We start from the raw sequence: 16,447 nt of genomic DNA, 5'->3' as shown, positions 1-16,447 counted from the left end.
TAGTGGCTAATCCTTCTAACAGTTAATGAGTGGGGATAAGAACACAGTCTTCTGGCGCTCATGTTGTTGGGAGACTGTCTTTGCAGACCTCTATGCTTCCAGTCCACTTTGGTTCATTATCAACATTTTTCCCAGCAATTTGTATAGAGAACAGTTTATTTCTTTATTTTCTTGTATCTTAAACTTTTGTGTAGTGTTAACCAAACTATGACACAAACATGACAGGGCTGTTTTAATTCTTGGACTGGTAATTAATTACCTTGTATTAAATGGTTTGAGTTGGAAGGAAACTTAAAGGTCACCTAGTTCCAATACCAGAAGGCTGTTCTAAGGTCCTGTCGGGGTCATCTCTTCTCCAGGCAGAAAAACCCCAACTCTTTCAGTCTGTCTGCACAGGAGAGGTCTCTGATGAGGTCAGCTCTCTGATGATCTTTTTAGCCCTCCTCTAGAGGCCTTCTTGTACAAAGAGAACACATTTTCATGCCAAGCTGCCCTGACTGGCCTCAAGATGCTCTTTGTCACAGTTTGTGCCCATGTTTTTCAGTGTTTCTCTCTATTAGATTAGCTACAATTTTACCTCATTTCATCTTTGTTTTGTAAATGCCTCTTGCCCGCCTTGCAGCTAAAACCAAGGCAGTTTAATGACTCTGTGCTTTTCCCTTCCTGTTCTTCCTCAATTTTTTTTCTAGCATCTCAGCAATTCAACAGGGGCCCATGGACTCTTCCAATTCATTTAACTTCCATGATCTAATAATCATTTATGGTGCCATGGCTTGAGACAGCACTACCTAGGATTTCCAGATAGTCTTCTGCTCAAGTCCTGCAGAGGCTCGATTGCATAGTTTCTCATCTAGACAAGATCAAATGAATTTACCATGGATTGCCAGGGGCTTTATGTTTGCATCCTCATATACTTTTTTATGTACACATATGTCTGTTCAAATATGTGATTTTTTTGGGGGCTAACTTCTTCAGGTCTTCATTTTAAAAAAGTCTCCTCAAGTGCCTCACACTATAAGGACTATCATCTGTGAATGTGGCAATAAGTTCCTTATTGAGCAGAGAAATTCATACATTTAAAATTAGGTATGTGCTCAGATAGCCTTCTGGGTTGAGACAGTAGAGCAGGAAGAAAAACTCCTGTAGTGAGTTATGTTTGCAGACCGCTGGCAGGTGTGCTCAGTCTCTTGTCACAGCTCAGTGTTCAGTACAGTTCAAGATATAAAGACTGCCAAGCCAAATCCTTGTATACAAACAATACCAGTAGAACTGGTATTGTTGTCAGATGCTTTGCATGTTTTAGAACTGAAGGCTGGGAGCATAGTGTGGGTGCTCTCTGAGAAACTCTCACCACACAAGGACCTGTCTGGGGGGTAGTGAGTGCTGGGAGCTCCTCCCATGCCGCCTAGCAAAAGCACTGCTAACTTCTGTTGAAGGTGTTCCTAGGCATTTGTCCTGTGATTCATAGTTTCTGCCCTGGCTACTTGCAGATGGGCAGCAATTAGCCATGTATTCTTTCATGCACGTCAGTGTGTCAATATTCCTTCCTTTTCCTCTCCCTTTCCCCCCAGAGCAAGGTGTTTCTGTCATGGAGCTTAACTTGGTTTGTGGCCTTGTCTAAAAAGTGGAACTTAAATAATGCCCCAGTTCTCTGGGATCAAAATTTTAGCACATTCTCTAGGTTTTTCATTTCTTAAGTCTGTGTGATAAACATGGAATTAATTGGCTTTGCAAGTGGTCAATAATCTTCTTTCTGATGCTAGTTAATGGAATTCATTGACACTTTATTAAGACAAATACCATTATCCTGACAAGAAATCTAAGTGTATGCATGTTTGAAAAAGTTGTAGAACTGTTACACACTGTAACTCTTCTGTCTAGCTTCTTAAGGAGCCCAAGGAAGCACAGGAAATGCCAGGAGTTTTGAGTAACTGAGGAGAGCAGTTGGGCAGGTGCATATTGTTTAGATGGGAGAACTTAACTGATTTTGACTCTCTGATAATAAGTAGCATGTGAACAATTCTGTTGGATTTGGTGTGGCTGCTCATGTGCATAAATGTCGCCATGTGCTTTATTGCTTTCCTCACTTGAAGGTCCAGAATTGCATCTTTGTGGTTATAGTCTTTCTTAGACCCACAGAAAAGCACCTGATGTCTTTGCCCTGTAATTGCAGAGCTTGCTGAAGCATTAAAGTCTAATTTACAAAACCTTAGTTCAGCTGTTTTCCCTTGATAAATTCAAAGCACATCTTTTTACTTAGAAGAATGTGGAAGGAAAAAAAAGACAGCATCTGACTTTCTCCATAGGGGCAAGTCTCCAATGTTTTTGCTCTTTCCCCTTTTTGCTTATCTGTAGATTGGCCACAACTAGGTAATTTGTAGATTAGCTCAAAGTTTAAAATTTTGAGATGAGTATCGATTGGGAGTAAGGCTGCACATATTTGCATTCTGTGGCTTGGTGACCAGAAGCTTTAGGGTGCCATTTTTTGTAGCCAATAGTAATGGTAAATGTGATCACATTTTATTTTCTTTCACTCCTCAAAAATACTCTTTTTCTTTTGCATTTGTTCACAAGTTTGCCGTTGATTCTAGAGTGTAAGAAGTTTTACAGTACATGAAAGTGGGCACAAACACGGTCTATACTGCTTACCTTCAAAATTTAATCAGATTGACAGAGGAGGTAGTTATGGTGTATGATCTTTCTCTTTTTATTTTTTTTACTGAAATCTAAGTTTTGTCTGCAGAGAAAAGTCTCCCAAAGTAAGCCAAAGTGGCAGTTAATGTACCAGTACAACCACTAATCTGAGTGTCTTTATTTTAGCACAGCATTGCTCCTTTTCTCATAGCTTGTATTTCTTTGGGTAGCTTTTGTCCTGCAATGAAAGTGATCTTTTGTAGTTGCTGTGGTGATAGAGCCATGTCCTTAACCTCAAAGAGGTTATAGGCTGCGAGTGTGTTAACTAGTATGTCCAGTGTTTACTCTTTCATCCCCATTGGTCTTAGTGCTCAAACATATGATTAAGACACCATTTGGCAACTAGTTTAGTTTAATTGCTCACGATGTATGCAGAGTAATGTTTTCTTAGTCTAACTCTCTTTTATTGCAGATTAAGCTGTGCTTGCACGCAGTTACTACAATTTAACTGCCTAATAATAAACTGTTTAAACCACTGCCATTTCATCAGGTGGCTGGACCACCAGAGAGAGATTTAAGAACCACCTAAAAAGAATTGACACTTAAAAGCAGCACATTGTAAGCTCAGTATAATTCAAACAAGTACAATCTGGGTGTATGAAGAGGAGATGTGCATGCTTTTAAGAAGCAGCATCTGCCTTATAAATATGAGCTACGAAAGGCTTCCAAATGTCCCCTCATGTTCGTCAAATGTGAATGTGATCTTCTCCTAGGAAGCCATCTGGAGTAGGAATGCTACAGTCTCTGTCTCACTTGGTGCCACTGTCCTACCAGTGCTTCAGAGTGACTTGTCTTGCTACTGCAGTCTCACTATTAGTGATTGTTTCACGGATTTGCTTGAATGTCAAGTTTGTTGCCAAGCTTTGGTACGTCGTAAAAATATTTTATCTTCAGCGTGCTGGGGTTTTTTTGGGTTTTTACAATGTTGGGCTTTTTACCTTTCCCCTAGAAATATTGTAAAAGGAATGAGGAGTCTGCGAGACATACTACGGACTGTGGAAACAAGAGCTACTCAGACCTTCAAAATGGTAAGGGGAGTGGAAAAGGGGAAGGTGGGGTTCCTATCTGCTAGGTAAGAATTCTCTCTGTTTATTAACTAGTGCAGTAGGACAAAAATGTAGTTGTCCACACTTCTTTGATAGCTGCTTTTGTTTCCTTTTGGAAAAGATTTATCAAGCAGTGCACTTAATTAAAAAACCTGCCCAGTTGAAACCTCTGAACTTTCAGACCTGGACACGTCAGTTTCTTTTGGGATTTGCCAGTGTGTTTTCTAGCCTTGGTAAGAATAGGGATGTATTTAGTTTGACAGGGTGATAATTTCTTGTTTTCTCTCTCACTTTTCAAGATGTGCATGCACAACTTTTTGCGTTTGCATGTAGAATCATTAAATACTTCTAGGACTTGAAACACACAGTGCTTTTTTAGACTCAATGCTTCAGTGCTCTTCCTGTAAAACTGTTCAAGACAATACAGACTGGAGTTATTTTTAATTTTTTTTTCTGGTGCTGTTGGCACTATGCATCCTGTTGTCCTGAGTGCCTCTGGTAAAGAAATCATGGAGAAAGTTATTTGTGTGCCTGTTGAACTTTTTAAACCTTCGACTAATTGTTCTCTGCCTCCCCCTTTTAAGAGATCTTGTCCTGAAGTTACTCAGGAGTCCACAAGAACAACATGACGGACAATAGCAGTCTTGAGACTATGAATGAAAACTTTGCAGCCCTTGATACTGATAACAGCAGCATTGAAGTTGATATGACTAAACTTGTTTTGTGCTTGATTAGGCTTTGTGTTTTGTGTAATTCCACCAAATTTTGGCAAAGGAGGAGGGCTTGGGTTTGCATAGCATTTTGGAGATGGAGAGTGTCAGGTTCCAGTGGATGGACAGTATGTCTACCTGATGCCCAGGTAGACATACAGTCCTCACAACTATGTACTTTGGAACTTCTGTAAATGAGTCATGTTATTTTTTTGGCATCACCTTATATGCCAAATCGAGAATATAGATGCATGTGGGAATTTGTGCAGGGAATTAGAAGAGGTGACTTAAATAATTGTCGCACTCAATTGGTTGTATCCTTTTCCAGATTGAAATCAGGGTTCAGGGGATTTTTCTTGCTTGCCTGTTTTGTCATTTTGCTGAAATGAGTGTAACCATCTGCTGTTTCTGTACCGTGACAGAATGTGGCACTCAAATATGCCTGTCCCTGTGCAACTGGGGAGAGCTGTACAACACCCCCGGGGGAATTATCCCTAAGGGGAAACCTGAAGGTATTAATCCAGTAGTTTTTCCTGGGTTTTACATTTTACTGGAAGTTCCATTTTTATTTTCTTACTTATTTTTAAAGAACTGTCAAGAGGGCAAAGGGAGGAACGTGCTTAATTAAACAAGTTTTTCAAGCATGAAAGTGAAATGTGATTTTTTTTTTCCTTTTTTTTCTCCCCTAATTGTGGGATCACAGTGTTCTTCAAGCATAATGATGCTTTTTTTAGCCAAAGGCAGTAATAACATAAATCAGAGTCTTGGCCTTTTCTGGTTTGTTTGGTCTTATTCAAAACAAGAGTGAAGCTCATTTACACAGCTGCTGTACTGTACGTTAAAATCAAAGACACTAAAACTATTTGGTGCTTGCCTTTTAAAAGGCTTATTGCAAACTGTGCTCCTACTTCAGTGTGAACCGGTAGAGATCTTTCTGTTAGTGGCATATTATTTTTTCCTCCCCTCTGAAACGGTAGGAAAAAATATAGGGGAATTGGCTCCTTAGGGTAAAACTGACTAAATAATTACACATTGAGATGATAAAATGATACTGGGTAATGTTGCAGGGCCCTGGGCCATTTTGCTCATGGTTACTTGCTATAAAAAGAGTAGAAAAACCTAGTTAGAAACAGAAGGCTTTCTGTAACTTGTCAGTAGGAGTGCATAGAAGGTCTTGGGGTTTCCAGGGAGTTGTATGTGACTATTTCTTTGAGGTCCTGTCATGCATTCAAATCACTTTGCCATTTGCTAGGTACTTTTATGAAACCTCCATTTCTGATTTAAGAAACAACACACACTACTGCATTTTAGACTAATTAAGTGAATTAATGTGGTGAGGTGGATGAAAATAAAGAATGTTGCCTCAGAATAAGTTATTTTTCTGAATCTGGTAACAGGAACTTTAACCTCCATATGATTCATTTGATCCTATAGATGTCATACCTCAAGCAGAATAACTCTTTGAATCATCAGTCATGCCTATCCTGGTATTTAAAAGAAAAGGACTCTGTGAGATGTCCTATGAGGCTAACAAGTGTAAATTACATGTTAAAGATTTATACAGTAGTCAGAGAAGTTCCAAAATAGTACTAGGACAGAAAGGCTGAAGCTTCAGCCTGCCTGTGTTCTGTGCGGTATTTACTTAAAGCATAGGGTGCCATGCTGCTTAGAGTTCCCAGAAGATGCCACTTGTCTCTGTGCTTTTTTACATGTTCATCTATTTACAGTACAAAAAGAAAAGAGATTTGTTGGATGAGGGACAAGGACAATTGCCAAAGATAATTTTGCAAAGTCAAGTTAACTTGGTCCTGTTTGGGCCCAGCTTGCCAGCTATGCGTATGAAACAGAAAGCAAGCATTTCAGGATCTTTGGCCACTTGACGGTCAAAAAAGTGCATGTAATGTTGCCATCTCAATATAAATTTCCTACATCTCTTCTCTCCTCCCTCCATTACTGAAACAAAAAGAGAAAAACAGTACCAAGATGAAGCTAGAAAAGGCCACAGGAAGAATTACATTAAAAGACAAAAGATTCATCTTTTAAACTGAATGTAAAAGTGGCCTCTGGGCTAAGACTTGCATACAAAATTCTGAGGCTGAGAATGCAGGGAGTGCCATCTTACTCTAACACAGTAATGTTTGTGAGATTGTTTCAATATTCGATGTGGCAATCAGTTGTCTTCATTCATCAGTGTCCCTTGCTGTCAGGTCTTTTTGATACTTTCTGTCTACAGTATTGCAAAGAGACCATGTAAATACAGAAGGCTGGCCTTTTCAGAGGACAGAAGAAACTGCCACTGCTGGAGGCTTTTTAGCAGCTGTTTAGCTACTCTAGCTTTCTGAAAAATGGTACTGTCATGTTGGTACATCTCCTTCCTAAGGTGGAACATGGGAACGTGAATATTTTGTGTTGGGGAAACCTTCCCTGATACATCTTTTTCTGTCTTGATCTCTAGACTGCAGCCAAACAGCTAGCCCAAGTACTTCTCCATTCCCTCAGTGAAGACTGTTACTGGAGTCCTTTATCTGATCCGCTTCCGGAGTTCATGAACAAGGAAGATCAGTCTTACATTAGCAATCTTCTATGTCGGAGGCCCGAGCTGTACACAGAAGAGAAGTAAGCGTTACTTTTAACTTCAGTTTATTGGCAGCAAGAAAGAGAGTGTTTTGAACACTCTTCAGTACTGTTAATTATGTCACTGAATCGTGTTCTTGTTTTTAACTTCCCATCAAAAGGCCTGCAGGGAAAAACAAAACATTCAACCTTGAGTGTTTGGGACTTTTTTTTTCCCAGGAAGGAAGAAAAGCCAACCAAATTCCTGTCTTTGCTATGAAATGGTCCATTATAGATCATCTAGGATATATTGCAGAGCTTTTAATTGTGAGAACCTGCAAAAAAGGTATTGCCTAGCAAATGAATTATGCATGGAATGTTTCAAGTTACTGCTTCTCTTGTGAAATGAGAAAGAGGCTGACAGGGTAACTCTTGACCTTCCTCAGAAAAATGTGTTCTGTCTTTCAGTGCATACTGCCCTCAGGACAACGTAGAAGAGGCTCTCCTTCTCCTCTTAATCAGTGAATCCATGGTAAGCCGAAAATGAATTTCTGATACTAATAGCACAAAGGAATATCTGGCATTTCCATGTTAAGTCTCCTGGTCGATTTTGTTTACAGAATCTTCCCTAGATAAACAGAGGGAAAGATTTGGCTACTGAACAGGAAATGCTATTTATTCCTCTGTTAGTGACACCACTTTTATTAAACGCAGTGTCATTGGAGAGTCTTGGAATTGTCAAGAAGAGAAAGTGACTGCATTCACCGTAGCTGCATGCAGGTTCTGACATTCAGATGCATTGTCAGTAGGCAGATGTTTACATTCAAAACATCTGTATGGACTTAAGGATCAAGAATGAGAGGAAGGGAGCCTTGCGAAAAGCCAGGCTTGATGGTGGTGCCTTCTGTTTGGCATGTGAAGGATACAATATCCTGCTTTACATTCCTTAGTCTGCAGGGATAATATTTTAGCTGTCTCAGTCCTAAGCGATGTTTGGCAGTTCCTGATGCTAATGATATAGGGAATTTTGTTGCGTGCAGAAACATCCAGAATAAACTGCAGTGAAATAATTAGATATCTTCTATTTATAACATCAGTTGCTTTAAAGAATCCTGTTAAGAGGAGGTGAAAAAGGTGGAGCAAAACAACTGTGTAGAAAACTGGGTGGCAACCTTTGAAGTTTCATCCTCTGAAAAGAGGCAAACATACAGAAAGTGTGTCAGGAATGGTACTTCACTTTAAATATTGGCTGGTCACTTGTATCTCAGAGCAAGGTTTGAAAACCTTGGTGCACCAGTAACCCTTTTAGAAACTTTTAAACTGGTTTCAGACAAGTTGAAAAGAGATACTGTGGAAACTTGTTTCTTTGCTTCTTTCAGTGGGTTTTTTTTGGTCTGATTCTTCTGACTTGAGGCTTTTCCCTTTCCTACAAACTTTTCAGAGCATGGCAATTTAATATTGCTTTTAAAATTTGAGGAGAAATTGAAGAGTTGGAACCACCTCAAATGATGAAGTTGATCACATACATGCAAGTTGCTATACTTTGTGCTTTTTAGTGCTTTCTCAATTTAAGTACATCTGCTTTGTGTTTTCAAGAAGGGCTTCTTTGTCATTGAAAGTAGAAACTCTAGGAGTGAGGGCTTGTAGAACGCCACATGTGCTTCTATTCAGATCTGAAGAACTCATGTCAGTGTGTCTTGTTAGGACTGAATCACGCAAGAGGAAGGTTACTGTTCTGGAGCAGCGACAGTACTATCTGCTTCTGTTTTTCCTGGGAATGGGTGTGCTGTCAGAAAGGCCTTATGGTATCTTGAACTCTATAATCTTGTTCTCCTGAAGAGTATGGAAGTTATCCTGTTTTATCGAGTAATGTGGAAAATGGCAGACTAGTGTTGTAACTTATGGATGAAGCAGTGCCAAAATATATTGATAGGAACTGGACTGCTCTGCTGATTTCAAGGTTAAATAAGTAACCTTGTGTTTGCTTAAGTTCTGTCTTCTATATATAGGAACTTTCTGGAAGTAGGTGCAAGGTATTTTGATCTGCTGCACATGAAGCATTTAAATAATCAAAGATCCTGTAGGAGAGTGCTGCAGGAACCATAACTGTCTCTAATTTTTTGGGAAATGGAACATCTGAGCCTTCCTCTTTCATTAAGAGTAGGCTTGCTATGAATTTATTGTAACAAAATATTGTATCAGGACAAGCACAGGAATGTGCTTCCAAAGTGAAAGAACAGAGGGACCAATCTGCTTCTTACATGTCTTTGTAATCCATAAATATTTTCCTGTAGTGTTACTGTTATGGTACTAAGAAGGGGAGATTCTGTTTAATTTATGATATAAGCCATCTTTTCCATGACAGGTTTTTTTTTTGTAGGCTAGTGACTTTTCTCATGTACAGGTTTGTTGTTTATTTGAAGTCTTTTGCTCTTTAAAATCTCGCTGAAGCTCATGGAAAATGAGTAAACAAGAAGCAAATTCAAGTTGAGATCTCCCTAATGGTATAATGGTAACAACTGAATAAAACATTTTCCTTCCTGGAGAGAATGTCAGTGGCAAATGATAATGATACATTTCTGTAGGCCAGTAAGTAACATAGTTGGTGGTTTTGGATTTTGACTGGAATAGGCATTCTTTCAGTATTTACAATTATGAACTCTTTAAAAAGAAACAAGTATACAATTAGGTTAGCTTGCTGGGAGCTCTCCAGGTTCTCTGACACTTTGGTTGCTCTGTCAGAGGAAAAACTCACCAGAAGGTTCATTTTCCTGTCTGATTTTTGAAGTGACAAAAAAAGAGCAGCCATGCCTTTGTAACTCTTTCACAGGACCTTAAAACTGAAGAGCTGCTCCACATGCCTCTTCTTGACTTTGGACACTGCAAAATGAGCTCAAGGGGGACAAAGTTGGGGAGAAAAGGAACAGAATTGTCAGCACGTGGAAGGGACACAAAGCAAAGATGTACTGGGGAGGAACAGAAATCATCAGAGAACTTCAAAGTAAATATGTGATAGATGATGTCTCCTTTGATGAAAAGGAGACATAGTAGCTTTTACAAGAAGTATACATCTTGAACAACTGGTTTGGATTTTTTTTTTGTTTCCCCTCCCCATGGCCATACAAGGAGAGGCAGTACTAGGCACTTTGCTGCTGAAATTCTCTCTATTTTTCTGTTTGCTTTGCCTTCCTAAGGTGAAGCTAAAATCTACTTCACCAGAATCTGTGCAGCTCTCCAGAAGATGTTATGAGGGTTGGAAGAACTGTTCTTGTAAGGAGAAAAGACGGAGAAATCATCACCTTTAAGGTGCTGTGAGCCAGACTCTATGTTCCAGTAAGCCTTTTTTGGCTCTTAGTGGTGCTGGCATTGGACTTGTGATGCTGCCTCAGCTTTTCTGCTTTACTCTTTACCTTGCATTGATAGAGAACTACTTTGCATGTTCTGGTGGGATGAAAAGAGAGGATCTTTTAAATGGGTAATTAAGGGTTTCTTCAGTATGTAAAAGTTTTTCCAACGGCCAAATAAAATGGTAACATCTTTCATAGCTTTGAAGATGCTTTTGTGGGTATATTAACACTTAGAGGAAAAGCTTGGGGCCTGTTCCCTCCTGCCAGTTTCCTGAGTTGCCTTTGGTATTCTTTCTGCCCTGTTGAAAATGGGAGCATCTCAGTAAACAATGAAAACCGTCCCAGTTGTTGAGTTTGGCAAGCGCTCCTCCTTCATGCCAGCTATAACTTAGTCACGGTGGTTGGCTGTAGAGTTCTCATGAAGGAATCTAGTGAAACAAATCAGGCAGCCTGAAGATTACCACAGTCAGGGCTGTCTTTAGCCAGGAGGCCACACATTCCCCTAAATTCCTTATGCATAGCCTGAGTTATGGTATGGATGGGCTGAGTTTGTGGGAGGAAAATGCTCTCCTTCAGACCAAAGAGAAGGCCAGCTGGTGTCTGCCTTTACAAGTTCAGGCTGTATTAGAATGATGTCTTCCTGTCACATGTTGGAAAATCAGACTGGCCTATTTTTAAGCCAATAGTCTTCTTTCTTACTGCATTTAGCCCCCAAAACCAGTGGCACTGTGTTTGTGGGCAGAACTGAGGGTATATTGTGACTTGCTGCAGTGTAGTTTCTCTGCATCATGCTACCAGTAGGAACAACACTGGTTTTGTCATCAGGGACTCTGTTGCTTTGTGCTGCAGGGCGTAGGCAGGGAAGGTTTGGCAGGACTAACTCTTAGCTGCAGTTTTGTTTATTTTAATAACTGTTCTCAGGAGTATTCAGAGTTGACTGTGCTGCCTCTTAAAGTTAGCCAGAAATTTCTCAGAGCCAGGAATGGAACACTTTCTATTACTTTGAATGTTTACTTTTGAAGTTTAAAAAAAAAAAAAGGAAAACAAAAAAGTCATTGTTTGCACTTAGAAACCTTCCCTTCTTGAATTTGAGGTCCAACAAACAGTCTAAATTCCCTTTACTCAGCCCTGGCAATGCTGGCTTTAACAACTGGGGATTCTGGCTGATGCAGTCCACCAAACATACCAGGTAATGTAGATTTCTTTTTTTTGGCTCTGTGTTGACTTCGCTTGTACTAGAAATGAAGCTCCTTCTATCCAAAACTAATAAATTTTGTGCCTGTGTAACAAAGATTAGAAACGTCATCTCCATCGTATCCCTGGTTTGAATCCCTAAAGGCATTTTGACCTTGGAGAGCCTCAGAGCACAGAACAGATGGTGAGGGGGGAAGCAAGATACTGGGACCTGTCCTGTTCTTTTTAGTGGTGAGAGCTAACTCATGTCTGTGGTAGCATGCCTTTAACAGAATACGATTAAACCCATGTATTTTTTAGCACAGAAATAGTTCTATTAGCTGTGCAGTTACTAGCTTTATAAAATAATGCTGTCCAATGACTGGATTGATGAAGAACCATCTCAGGTTGCTTTTTTTTCCCCCTTAATGACATCAAGCCCAGTGATGATACAACAGCTGGATGCTCATTGTGGGTATTTTCTTGAGGGTTCTTGGATTATGGCAGCTGAAAGAGACAGATGGGGACAGGATTGTCTGCTGTCTTGGTTCCTGACAGGTCACGCTCATGCACTTGCAGTAGCAAATCAAGCTATGTCTGACTGGTCCGCAAGGCAAATCTGTATGTTTGAGACCTGCAGAGATAAATTGGAGAATGTTTCTAGTGGGAAATATACCAACTCTGTTACTTGTCTCTTGAATTAGTAGTTCTAGCATGAGTTGCTGGAGACAGGATACAGAACTTTTTCCTTCTGCTTTGTAGTAGGAATTGTTTCCAAACTTGCTAAGGGGGGTACAGGCTCTTGAACGGTGGCTTTCTAAATGCAGATTATTGATAGCAAATATATGACTGTTACCCAAGACAGAATTCTTAAACTTCTTTACTTTCTCCCTCTTTCTCTTCCTCTTCTGCAGAGCTGTTAGGCTGTTTTGGTTGGGGAGGTATGTCTGTCTTGTTTTCAGTGATGTTTCCAAACATAGTTCTACTACAGTACAAGATGTTAAAATACACCTGGTGAGAGATAAGATATATCTATATGGTCATATTTGATAACCAATAATAGTGAACTATCTTGCTGAAACATCTAGGTGGAGTCTCAGTAACTTATGGTCGGTTGCTTACCAGAAATGAGACAGATGCCACACACTATACAAGGCAGTAAGTTTTCATTGACTATGCTTCTGTTCTGAAGTGGAGCAAGTTGTGGTATCTCTGTGAGAAGAGTTTTTGGAGTCATTGGGGTATGGTATTTCCTCCCCGTTCCACTAGTTTCCCAATTTCACAGCAGCTCTTCTGTCAACCCTGAATATTTTCTCTGTATATGTTGGTGAGGGGAACCTTTGAGTGCTGTGTAAAGATCACCAGTAACTTAGGTGAAGGGTCTGTAGCCTGTTCCACGTGAATGGGTCCTTGCCATGGCAAAGATTTCATTCATTTTGTTGGCAGTACGGGCAGCACAGCCAGAACGGAGACCCAAAGGATGTGGGCTAAATATTTCCCAGCTTTTAGCAGTAGAGGCATCAATTGCATGGTTTCAAAGGCTTGTTGTCAATCTTACACACATAGCATTTGTTTTTCTCTCTTAATGCTAGTATTGAATCACACCAATTACATTATTACAGTACACTGTGTAAAACATGCTGCCGTTCTTTATAGATGGGTTGCAGTGGATCTGGCAATTATGTCTATTATGAAAAGACACAAGTTGAACATTAGAATGCCCATGAATTAGGGGGCAGGCAGCAGGCACTCATTAAAGATTTTAATTGCTTTCTTTTTCTTTCTTTTAAAAAAAAAAAGGCAGGGGAAGCCATGTTTCGAAGTGAGCAATTAAAGGATACTTCATAGCTAATTGCAGTGAGAGGGGCTGCTATGTGGAATATGCTCTATCATAATTCATGGGATTGCTTGATGTTTTATTAAGAAGCACATCTTTGTACTGTGGTAAAATTTAATTTTCTGCGGTGTAACTGCATGCGTAATAACTGCTGGAGTAATGGCTGCTTGGATTTGCTGTGGCTCTTTTCCTTTCTACATGTAATAAACATGCCATAAGTAAGCTGTAATTACCAGGGTCATTGATGTACAGCAAATACTCAGTGGATAGGTGGCTTATCTAGTTTGCACGTAAGTGTATTGTGTATGTGGACAGGAAGGCAGAAGCCGTCTGTTGCTCATCAGGGTCATTACTTAAATTGCAGATCCCTAGAAAGGCAGTTCTCTTTCCCCCTGTCAGAGCCAGCATGAGTCTGAAAGTTCCATATTGTTGTACTGCTGTGGTTTGGAGCCAGGGCTAAAAAGGCCTGCTGAACCCCAGCTGGTGCTGTGCTCGGTGAGTTGGACTTCAAGCATGGTACAGAGACATCACAGTGGCTGAGCACCAGGTCATCTTGGGGGTACCCAAGTACTGGAGCCTTTTGGGTGCTTGTGGCCTGCAATCATGTTGTGGAGAGAGAGCTGAAGGTGCTCATTATCCTGCGTACTGCTTAGTCTGGACTGACGACAGCACGTGTCTTCTCTCCCTGCATAGGATTGGTGTCATGTCCAAGCCACCTGCATGTACAGCTAATTGTGTCTAATGCATCTCAAAATGCACAAAGGTTATGCACTTCTGGGTTGCTCCATTACTTAGGAGTACCTCGAATAAAGGGGTGTTGGCTTTATAGTTTTGCTCTGTACAATGCAAGTTACACTAACTCCTGATGATGAAATGCCCGTTGGTAGCATTACTGACCTTCTCCATCCCACACAACAGCCTTGACTGAGGTTCTCTTCTTTTAATAGTGTGACTCACCATCTCTCCCCATCTTGCTTATGTGCTGTGAGGCATGTCTGTGTGACAATGGCAACAGCTTAAAGAGAAGAGTCATGCTGGGGGTGTTGTTGAAAATGTATCGGTAGCTATGTTTTACTGCTGCTTTTAGTGGAGGAGGAGGAAGTAATGTGGTAGGACAAATTGGGAACTGCTCCTTATGTTATTGATGTACTGTTTAGAGATCGGTGTTCTACAAATAGCCCTTTAAGTTCCATTTATGTTCAGGAAAATTAGTGGTCTGAAGCAACAGAAAAGCAGGTATGGAAAAAATGTTGGTGTAAATGGCTTAGAATGTATGCATTCTCAAATACAAAATGCAATGTGTGCCTCTACATGTTTCCGTCAGTAAAATTCCCCATCCAACAGGATCAATGTATGCAATGTTGCAGTAAGTCTACAACTGTTTTGCACCTGTACTTACCAGCAACTGTCAGGATTTGTCACTGCCAAACTCAAGTTCACAAAAACATAAACAAAGGTAAAGACAAAAAACTGTCTAGTTGTAATCTGGGTGACAGCACCCTTCCTTCTGTGAGAGGCAGGGCACACAAACATGCCAATTTCCCCGAGTGGGCTTCAAGAAATAGCGATTCACAATCCCTTCTGTGCCCTCCAGTATGTAACACTGCAGTAGTAAATGGTAACTTTGAGCCCTAGGATGATGTTATTGTGTTAGGCACACTCCATGTTCTTGCTGCTGTTCTCTCAGTTTAAGAGGTTTATGCTTTCTGGTTTTGATGGTTTTTTAATATCTTTGTGATAATGCAGGAACTTCTTGATTTTGGGTTTGGTTTTATTTTAATTAGCAGTTGGAAGTAGATTCAGTATTAAAAATGTTAAGATAGAAGTGGTGATGAACTTACTTGGTGGCAACTTTTATGCATGCAAGTGTAGAAAGTGATCACTTGCAGAAATCTTCTGTGGCTTTGAGATTTGAAAGTTTGAACAAAATAAGCAGGTTTATTACCTTCTTGGAAGGAATATTAGTCATGCCTATGTGTGTGTTGTTTTTATCCACTGTCTGCTTAGGTAAAGTGTAGTATGTTCAGTATGACTGCGATTTTAGATTATTGCAGCCTTGTAACATGTTCCTGCTTATTACAGGAAGGATTTGGGCATGTTCTTCTTTCTATTCCTCCATCCAGTATCTAGATGGATAGCCAATGAAGCATCAGGCTAGAGCTGACTCTTATGGGAGGTTGATGATGAGATTACAGAGCATGGGGGTGCTATCTCAGTAGCTGTTTTCTACAAACAATTGTCATAATGTAACTGGTGCAGAAAAAATTAGTAGCGCTATAGGAGGATCACTTGGCAATAAGAATCGCTCTGTATATGCTTTATCTTTAACTCTCTGAAGTAGCAATCTCAGAATTGTTCTGTATATGCCTTTATTGACTCCTTTTTTCCTTTTAAAGTTGCAGTCTTGGGTTAAGCCCAAAGCTTAAACAAACATATATTTTAATTATTGTTTTTTGTTTCGTTGTGCTAATAAAGGTGGACAAGCTATGCTTCTGTGCTCCAGTTGCAGGGTTTTCTCTTGGGTTTCATTCTCTCACCTGTTGTTCTGAGCATTTATTTTTTTTTTATAAAAAATTACATCTTCTGCAGAAAGATGAAAAAGAAAATTACTTTTGTGGCCATAAGAGTTGGTGTAAGTTTATTTGTGCAAACACTAGACTAAGTCTGACCTGACAGTTTGCCTTTAACTGCAGTCGCCATTTAGCTTTTGGTTGTGATTGTGTTAGTTGTCAGTAATTGTGTTTGCTGTCTGGGCTGGAGGCTGTGATGAAGAGTGCTTGGAACTGGGGCATTACACAGATAATATCATGATGAAACAGCTGCAGCTTAATCATTATGAAATATGCGTGGGCTTTAAGGGCTGCATATTCTGGAAGTTTTTATTACGTTTAATTCCCAGTTTAACCTTTTTAGGGAAAAAAAACGCCCTCGCTTCAGTTTCAAAGAAATAGATGTAAGATTATAGTAGTAAGTATTATAAAATAAGTCTCATAACCGCCTGTTTCAGGGAGGCAACATTTTGGTTTTGCTTCAGGTGAAACTGCTGGCAGTCTTCTTAATTTTTCTGATCCTTCAGGTGTCTAGACT

At 40.0% G+C, this 16,447-nt stretch overlaps 1 protein-coding gene across 4 annotated transcripts in view; it reads left to right on the top strand.

Annotated features, from left to right (window-relative positions):
- Positions 1-16,447, top strand: part of TTC7A (tetratricopeptide repeat domain 7A) — a 176,570-nt gene that overhangs the window by 25,962 nt on the left and 134,161 nt on the right. For all 4 annotated transcript variants that reach the window (XM_061991295.1, XM_061991294.1, XM_061991296.1 and 1 more), the window contains 3 exons: positions 3,644-3,722; positions 6,906-7,066; positions 7,472-7,535. In XM_061991295.1, the coding sequence (XP_061847279.1) occupies positions 3,644-3,722; positions 6,906-7,066; positions 7,472-7,535 (304 nt within the window). The remainder of the gene's footprint in view (positions 1-3,643; positions 3,723-6,905; positions 7,067-7,471; positions 7,536-16,447) is intronic.

The sequence above is a fragment of the Colius striatus genome, chromosome 2 (assembly GCF_028858725.1).
Source record: "Colius striatus isolate bColStr4 chromosome 2, bColStr4.1.hap1, whole genome shotgun sequence".
NCBI lineage: Eukaryota > Metazoa > Chordata > Aves > Coliiformes > Coliidae > Colius > Colius striatus.
This window is presented reverse-complemented; position numbering and strand designations above follow the sequence as displayed.